The sequence below is a fragment of the Nannospalax galili genome, unplaced genomic scaffold (assembly GCF_000622305.1).
Source record: "Nannospalax galili isolate Female #2095 unplaced genomic scaffold, S.galili_v1.0 scaffold2126, whole genome shotgun sequence".
NCBI classification, from domain to species: domain Eukaryota; kingdom Metazoa; phylum Chordata; class Mammalia; order Rodentia; family Spalacidae; genus Nannospalax; species Nannospalax galili.
Genome location: NW_008354079.1, coordinates 407,751 through 415,973, shown reverse-complemented (window position 1 = coordinate 415,973; position 8,223 = coordinate 407,751). Strand labels below are relative to the sequence as shown.

At 52.7% G+C, this 8,223-nt stretch overlaps 1 protein-coding gene across 4 annotated transcripts; it reads right to left on the bottom strand.

The window, feature by feature from the left end:
• Positions 1 to 541: 541 nt before the first annotated feature.
• LOC103748521 (myosin regulatory light polypeptide 9) lies at positions 542 to 7,420 on the bottom strand. 4 transcript variants are annotated; one of them, XM_008851171.3, is made up of 4 exons: positions 7,315 to 7,420; positions 4,277 to 4,486; positions 1,754 to 1,915; positions 1,057 to 1,269 (listed from the first exon to the last, which is right to left on the bottom strand). In XM_008851171.3, the coding sequence occupies exons 2-4, from the start codon at positions 4,458 to 4,460 to the stop codon at positions 1,097 to 1,099; spliced, it is 519 nt and encodes a 172-aa protein (XP_008849393.1). In that variant the 5' UTR covers positions 4,461 to 4,486; positions 7,315 to 7,420; the 3' UTR covers positions 1,057 to 1,096. The 4 variants fall into 4 exon arrangements, with proteins under 4 accessions (XP_029410907.1, XP_008849393.1, XP_017658214.1 ...); XM_017802725.2 differs by lacking the exon at positions 7,315 to 7,420 and adding an exon at positions 7,282 to 7,303; XM_017802724.2 differs by lacking the exon at positions 7,315 to 7,420 and adding an exon at positions 5,863 to 5,928.
• Positions 7,421 to 8,223: the final 803 nt, after the last annotated feature.

Genomic DNA, 8,223 nt, shown 5'->3' with positions numbered 1-8,223 from the left:
CTGCACTACCCTTTCACTGCTGTGGAGGACACCCAGAATGTGCCCTGTGGCTGCCTGGAACTGGACAGGGTGAGGGGGGCAGCCAGGGCTGGTGATGGATCACTCCCTGAGCTACTGGAACACCAACTTCTTCACTGTTGTTACAGTCCTCCTTGATTTCAAGGCCACTTAGCTTCCACAGTGCAGTGAGGTGAACTGGAAATCAGGCTTTAGTCCTGAGCGCTGTATGACCTTGACCTCTGACCCCCACAGTTCAAAACCTATCCACTGTATGGCCTATGGTGAACCCCATGGGTCTTCCCACTATGTCCTCTCCTCCCAGGAGGCCTATTTCCCTTCTGTTTGCTTATCTGGTCTCAGCTGAGCATGGCGCTCCCTGACCCTTGAGGCTTCAGGACCATATGGCTGGAGGGCCCCCAGCCCCTCCTCTGAATGAAGGCAGGTAGTGATGCATCAGGGCAGCCACTGGGATGGGAGGAAGGAAGGTGGGGGGGGATAGGAACACTTATTTCCCCATAGTCACAGACACATAGACTCGAGGCAGTGTTCAGCCTTGTATTAGAGACTGCATTCCCTCAGACAATCCCCCTCTGTGTGCACTGTCTGCACCCCTTGGTGGAGTGGGTATGCTCTAGGAATTGGACAGGCATAAAGGAGCATTGTCATCCTCTGAAGGGACATGGTGAGTGTGTGTCTTTGTGGGGATGCTGGGAATTAGTGTCTGACACCAGGACACAGCTGCTTTCCTTCTAGGGATAGCCCAGGAAAGTGAGGGCACGGCTGACGCTGGTCATCTTCAGGGGCCTCCCCCTGTTGGTCCTGCCCTTGGCTCACCTCCCCAGACCGTGGTCCTTCCTTGCAGGGTTCAGAGACCCCTTCTAGTGTCTGGGGTCATGGTGGGAGCACCTGCCTTAAGCCTCTGTGTACCTCTACCTCACCCTGTGTGTCTTGAGGCTCATTTACTGCCCTGGGCACTGAGACCCTAACCTCTCATGGGGAGGGTTGTGGCTGTGGCACAGAGCTGGTACAGTCGAGTGTGTGAGTGTGGGGGAGGTGACTGGGGTGGGGTCTGGGCATCAGGAGGGCTAAGAGTAACCTAGTCATCTTTGTCCTTGGCGCCATGTTTGAGGATGCGGGTGAATTCCACGTAGTTGAAGTTGCCTTTCTTATCAATGGGTGCCTCGCGGTACATCTCGTCCACTTCCTCATCTGTGAACCTGTCACCCATGGTGGTGAGCAGCTCCCGCAGGTGGTCCTCATGGATAAAGCCTGGGGCAGGACAAGGTCTATGAGAGCAGGTGCTCTGGCTGAGCCCCATCCCCTCCCAGTACACTTCACAGCTGGAAAGGGGCCAAAAGACCCCGCCCCACTCTCCAGTCACTCTGAGGGAAAATAACATGGATGGGAGGGTTTAGAGAGGCCCACAAAGAAGTTCTACAGCATCTGTGGGGACTGTGTTGCTGTGAGAGGATAAAACTAGCTGTGGCAAGCTGGGATAAGAGAGGCATGGCACAGCTTGGTTTCTGAAAAAGGTCTATAGCAGAGGGAGTATGTGTTAGGCTGACAGGTGCAGTCAGGAGGTAAGAAGTCTAGAAACTGAGGACAGTGACTTCTGGTCTGGCATCTGGGAGCTAGGCATTGATGACGGGGACAGCTAGCTTCACCACTGTGCCTCTGGCTTAGCACCATCCCCTGCAAGCACTGAGTACCTTGCATGGGACCCACCCAGTCCAGACCTCCAGTGTGCACCGACCTGAGGCCTCCTCGTCGAAGCAGGCAAAGGCATTGCGGATCACATCCTCAGGGTCTGTGCCATTCAGCTTCTCCCCGAACATGGTGAGGAACATGGTGAAGTTGATGGGCCCTGGTGCCTCGCTCATCATACCCTCCAGGTACTCATCTGTGGGGTTCTTTCCTGTGGTAGGTGGGCATTGTGCCTGCTGTCACTAGGTCTCTCTCCAGCCTGGGCAACTGGTTCCCAGGGCCCTCCTCACAGTGAGCTTTAAAAACTGGGAAGCAGGTGCTGGACAGCTGATTTCCTGCCTGCCTGAGTGCCACAAGTTCCTGGCTCCTCCACCAGTTCCGTGACTGGGCTGGAGGTCAGTCATTGGTCATGCTCACTACAGTATAAAGCAGGACCTCTGACCCTGCTGGGCCTGGTAGACCATGTGTCTTGCTGCATTTTATTTTCACTACAGTTCCAACAGCATCCTTACCCTATTTCATAGGCCAGAGAGGCAAGGACGCTTATCCAAGGTCGCACAGCAAATAAGGACAGCAACTCAGCCTAGGCAGCTTGTCCCTGAATTTCAGACAGGTTCAGAAATGGCTAAATCTGTGAGCTTTAGTGTCACACAGGCATCACTTTAAATCCTAGCTCTGCATCTAGTTTCCTGTGTCTCAGAATTGTGACAATAAGACAGCAGTTATAAAAAGCCTTATGACAGCTAGGTGTGGTGGCACATGCCTTTAGTCCCAGCATACCAAAGGCAGAGGCAGGTGGATCTTTGTGAGTTCAAGGCCAGCCTGGTCTATATAGTTAGTTCAAGGCCAGCTGGGGCTACAGAGAGACCCTACCTCAGAAGCAAAAACAAAACAACAACAACAAAACTCTCATGACAATCATTGGCACAGATCTTGGATGCTGCACTCAACTGCTGGGTTTGGATCCCCCTCTACCACATGACTGCTGTGTGAGGCTGGGCCAATTACTTATCTCTTCTGAGCCTGTTTTCTTGTCCCACCCAAGGGGACTGTATCAAGTGTTAAGATGATACCTGTAGAGATGATTGTTATTTTACTTACTATCCTTTATTTGTTAACTTAAGGAGAATGTTTTTGAGTTTTTTGTAGTTGTTTTTTTGGGTCTTTTTGAGATAGAGTTTCCCTTAGCCCCAGCTGGCCTGGAACTCACTATGTAGACCTGGAACTCACTATGTAGACCAGGCTGGCCTTGAACTCACAGAGATCTGCCTGCCTCTGCTTACCGAGTGTTGGGACTGAAGGTGTGTGCCATCACACCTGGCTGACAATGTGGTTTTTTAATTTATTTTTATGAGTATTTTGCTTGCATGTATGTAAGTGTACCCATGTAAGCAGTGTCCAGAGGCCAGGAGAGGGTGTCAGATCCCCTGGAACTGGAGTTATGGACCATTCTTAGCTACCATGTGGGTACTAGGAACCAAACCTGGGTCCTCTGCAAGAGCAGCCAGTGCTCTTAACCGCTGAATTATCTCTCCAGCCTGACAGTGCTCTTTAACCAGAAGGCTTGTCTGATCTGTGGACCTATCATACACAAGTGCTTCTCTAGGTAGTTGTATAGGGCCATCAAGTCTCAGGGGTTTGGAGCCCTAAATGCAGAGTGCTGCCTGACAAATGGGTGAATCCTTCATGTCCCTGTCCCTCAGCCTCGTGCCCCTTGCTGTGTCCTTATGGGCTGGCTGGATAAGTAGAAACCCCAGAAGAGCTATGATCCCAGGAAGACCCCAGTGTAGCACACAGGGCAAGCCCTCCTCCCCTGGACACAGTCCTTCCCTTCTAGCCTACAGCTGGAGGGGGTGGGCACCTTCCTTCCCACTCTGAGTTGCTGGTCTCTCACCAGTCTTGAACATATGAGGGTGTGATACCCATTATATAGGCCAGTGGGCAAAGGACAGTGCCAGGGACTAAATGGGGTTGTCTGACCCAGTGGCATACCTTAACTCTCATATGGCTGGCCCCCAATGCTAGACCCTTCCTTCCTGGCTTGTATCTGATCCTGGGCTCTTGCCCCATTGAAAGCTACACCAGGAACTGGAGCTAAGGGCAGTTGTCTGTGGTCAGCACATAGACAGGGATGAACCCTGAAGGCTTTCCTTCTGGGCCTCAGTTTCCCCATCTGAGCAATGGCAAATTGGACTTGAGTCCTGAGCCCTTTTGACCCTAAGATCCTGGTTTGGGGGATGTCACTGGGGGCAGAGGGGAATGCTCTGGCCTCCCCTCTGGGTCTCAATTTCCCCATTTGTGCAAAATTTTATGTAGCTGCTGGCCCCTTTTCTTAACATGCTACCAGGCAGCCCGATACACAGATGTGCCTGAGAAAGTCCCACTGGGGAGTCAGTCTGTCTAGGTTCAGATCCTGTGCTGGACCTGTCCCATGCCTCTCTGTTAAGTGGACATAGTTAGAGCACTCTATAGGGTGGTACTACATGTCTCATTTCACAGGAAGTGCCCTGTAAATGCCGAGCAGCCTCTACACTTCCCCCACGTAGTTCCCTGTCCGGCCTATCTTGCTCACCAAGAGAGGCCAACATGTCATGCAAATCTTCCTTGTCAATGAAGCCATCACGGTTCTGGTCGATCATATTGAAGGCCTCCTTAAACTCCTGGATCTGGGACTGGTCAAACATGGCGAAGACATTGGACGTAGCCCGCTGGGGCCGCTTCTTGGTGGTCTTGGCCTTGGCCCGCTTGCTGGACATTCTGGCTTCGGGTGGGCAGGGATTTCCTGCAGAAAGGAGTGTGGGACAATGACCAGAGCCCTAAAATTGTCCTGCCTCCCCCTGATGGCTTTCAGTTCTAGCCTTGGCATTCAAGGTCTCCCACAGGCTTGGGCCTCCAGCAATCCAGTTCTTTACAAGAAATGCCTGTGAGCTATGATCCTTCTGAGTAAGTTCCTCGATTTTGCCTGGTCTGGGAACAGGAGGACAGGGTGTCCTGTAGCAAGGATGACTTAACTTAGTGGCCGGAGAGCTCCTGGAGTGGTACTGGGCATAGAATAAACTAATTTCGCTATGTCTGGGTGAACCATTAGGATTGGCTTGGTGCCAAGAATTAAGGTGCGCCATATACTTCCTGACTACCTATCTCTGAGTGACAAGGGGGGCTCTGCTGGGATGAGAGGAGGAGGCTAAGTGGCAGCACTGCATTCCTGACATTCTCTTGTCCTGATCCAGTCCTCCCCCAGCCCTTTGCTACCCCATCTATTACCCTCCATCCTGCCCCAGGCTCTGGGCTGTGAACCCCAGCTGCCCCGCTCAGGGAACCTGACTAGCCCCAGGTGGGTGGTAGCTCCATCCTGGGCCCTCCATCACTTCTTGGGCAGTGAGGCTCCCTAGGCTGAGCCCTCAGGTCCACCTAGATCTGACCTTTTGACTTCCAGTCAGCCTTTCCCATCCCATCAAAGGGAGACTTGCACTTATCACTTTGAAGCCCTCAAAGTTTCCTGCTGCTCCCCCCAGAGAAAATCTGGGTTCCAGCCTGACATTCAAGGCCCCAGTGAGTTCTCCCAGCTCCTCTGAGCCTGGCCTCCTCATTGTGACCCTGTTGATGACAGACGCCATCCTTCCATGATGATCTCTGGTGTTCCACAGCCACTCCCAGGACTTCCTTCCAGACCCTCTTCCACAGCATATCCTATTGCAACCCAGTTCTGGGGTCCTCAGCATGCTGTTCTCCCACCCTTGCCTCGACAGCCAACACTTGCAGACCATCACCCTCATCTTACCACTAGGGCAGCCCATAGCAGCAGGCTAGTAGATGCCTGCTGTTTAATGGAAAGGCTGTGAGCTTCACTGTAGATGGGAAAGAACTCTCCCTGAAGCCATCATAGCTTATAGGGACAATGCATCTCAAGACCTAGTGTCTCCTTCCCTTCAACTGACCAAGGTCCTAATGTGGCTGCCCCTTCTTTCCTGTGTCCTTTGCCACTTGGTCCAGAGCCTCTTCAAGACCTCTTTGCACTTCCCTGCAGTGCACCCAAGCCACTTTCAGTCCTCTGTCTCATGACCCTGTTCTAGCTCTAGCATGTCCCTAGGGGCCGCATCTGCCTGTAGTTTTGAGACTGTAGCTATGTAAGGCCCATTGGGCCTCCATACTACTCACCAGGCCTTGGTGTTTCTTGCGGTGCTGGATAAATTGACAGAAACCCTTCTCACCCACAACCTGGATGGAAGTTGGTAGGACTGAAAGCAGGAATGTTGTTCCCTTCCTCTCCTGTGACTTAGAGCCCAATCCTTCCCCAGCCCAGTATCATCTGGCAACTTGGACTCCTGGTATGCACAGAGAAGTCCACTGGACCCAGCAGAGGCAGTGAAAGTCACCACTATTCCCAGCCCGTTCTGTCTGCAGACCCAGAGTAGGTATGGCCAGGATCCCCCAGCAGGCACTGTGGGCCCTCGGCGGTCACAACCACCACATTCCTGCCCACAGAGAAGTCCACTGGACCCAGCAGAGGCAGTGAAAGTCACCACTATTCCCAGCCCGTTCTGTCTGCAGACCCAGAGTAGGTATGGCCAGGATCCCCCAGCAGGCACTGTGGGCCCTCGGTGGTCACAACCGCCACATTCCTGCCCTCTCCTGCCATGTATTTGGGGCTATACAAGGCTGTCCTGTCCATCCCTGCAATCTTGGGAAGCACTGGCCCCCAAGAAGGGAAGTGCATGCCTATGAGAGAGTCAGAAGCGAGTTGAAGCCAGGACACCTTGGTGTCCTTGAAGCTTTAGCAAAGAAAACATTTGTGCTAAGAGGCACAAGGTGGCATTCTGGCGGCTGAGGGGCCCAAAAGCTGTGGTTAGGCAGTTCCTAGGCTTGGCTGAGTGACTGGGGACAGGGACAAACTAGGCCCTTACCTCTGGAGCCATATTCTTCCCTTTCCTGGGGTTCAGACAGCTGGAACTTGACTTGGTCATAACTAGACATCTACCTGGGCAGAAGCCAGACCAGGCCTGTGCCCCTTACCCATACTAGTCCCCATAGCTGGGCAGTGTCAGATGTTCTGCTCTTAAACCAGCTCATCAGAGACAGAGTCACTCCCTGTCCCTGAGAGCAGACGATCAGAAGGGCTGTGAAGGACCAACACCTCCCCATCCTTGTCTGGGCCCCTAGGAGAGAAGTCCGGTAGGGTGCTTGTTAGGAGCCCCCTACCCAGACACACCTGAGCAAATGGCCCAGAGAGGAAAAGCCTGGAGTGAGTTCAAGGCACATAGTCCTCGGGGTATTGTGGGGATAGTTACCATCCCTCTCTCCTGCTCCAGGGTCAGCGAAACCTGTGCTCTGAAGTGAATGGAACCTAGCAGGGCTGTTTCCTCCTCTGACACACATGGGTCTACTGGGTCCAGGAGTCGTGGCAGACCCCTCCTGGCATCTCCGCACCCAGGCAGACTGCTGCCTTGCCCAAGGACCAGTTTTACAGAGCCCAGTCCCTGTCCGACCCCAGCCCACACCGCTATGCATTCCGGCAGCCGCCCAACATCCCGGTCCGCAGCCCCCAGACGGCCGGGTGGGCTCGGCCAGACCACCTACTGTAGACGCCCTAGCCCGGGCGAGGGCTCCCACCTGGTGCGAAGACGGCGCTGGCGGGTGCCTGGAGCCCGCTGCTTGGAAGGCTCTGGCCTCAGCTCCGCGCGCCGGGGGCGGGGTCCGCACCGTGAGGCTGCTCGCCACAATATGGTAGCCTAACAACATCTGCATGATGACAAAACCAATTGATGAACCAATTTGGATGGGGAAAATTCCATAAGGTCCCACCTCAAGATGGGTACATCCATCTACTGCAAAGGGGATGGAAAATCAGTTTTGCCCAGGGACTAGCACCATGAGAGGCTGCCTAACCCACAAGTGGGCAGCCCTAAGGACATAGACACACAAGCACCACTAAATGGATCCAGTGTATTATACAGTACCATAATTATCAAAGAATATGTCAAGAATTCATTGGGGAGGGTGAGAGATGGGGGGTGTTTGATGGAGACTGGAAGGATAAAAATAATGCGAATATAATACTCATGTATAAAATTCTCAAAAAATAAAAAGAGGGGCTATTAATTCAGTGGTTAATAACACTGGCTTCTCTTGAAGGGGACCCTGGTTCGGTTCCCAGCACCCACATGGCAGCTAACGAGTTCCAGGTTACATGACAACTTCTTCTGACCTCCATGGGCATTGCATGACATGGATACACTAACACATGTGCAAGCAATACACTCATACACCTAAATAAATAAATTAAATAAATAAATAAATAAATAATAAGCTACAGAGTGGGACTCTGTCTCTAAATACATACATACACACATAATAAGTAAATACATTTATTTGTGAAGAGGGGGCTCTGGCAGAGGACAACTCAAGGGAAGTCATTTCTCGTCTCCCACCTTGTGTGGTTCTAGGTCTCAGACTCAGATTGTGGGACTTGACAACAAGCACATTTACCCACTAGGCCATTCTGCAAGCCCCAGCTCCAAG

Coding starts and splice junctions, on each gene's coding strand:
- LOC103748521 (XM_008851171.3), bottom strand. CDS start 4,460: ATGTCCAGCAAGCGGGCCAAGGCCAAGACCACCAAGAAGCGGCCCCAG. Junction 1,916..4,276: donor TGACATGTTGGCCTCTCTTG/GTGAGCAAGATA, acceptor CACCTACCACAG/GAAAGAACCCCACAGATGAG. Junction 1,270..1,753: donor CTTCGACGAGGAGGCCTCAG/GTCGGTGCACAC, acceptor GTCCTGCCCCAG/GCTTTATCCATGAGGACCAC.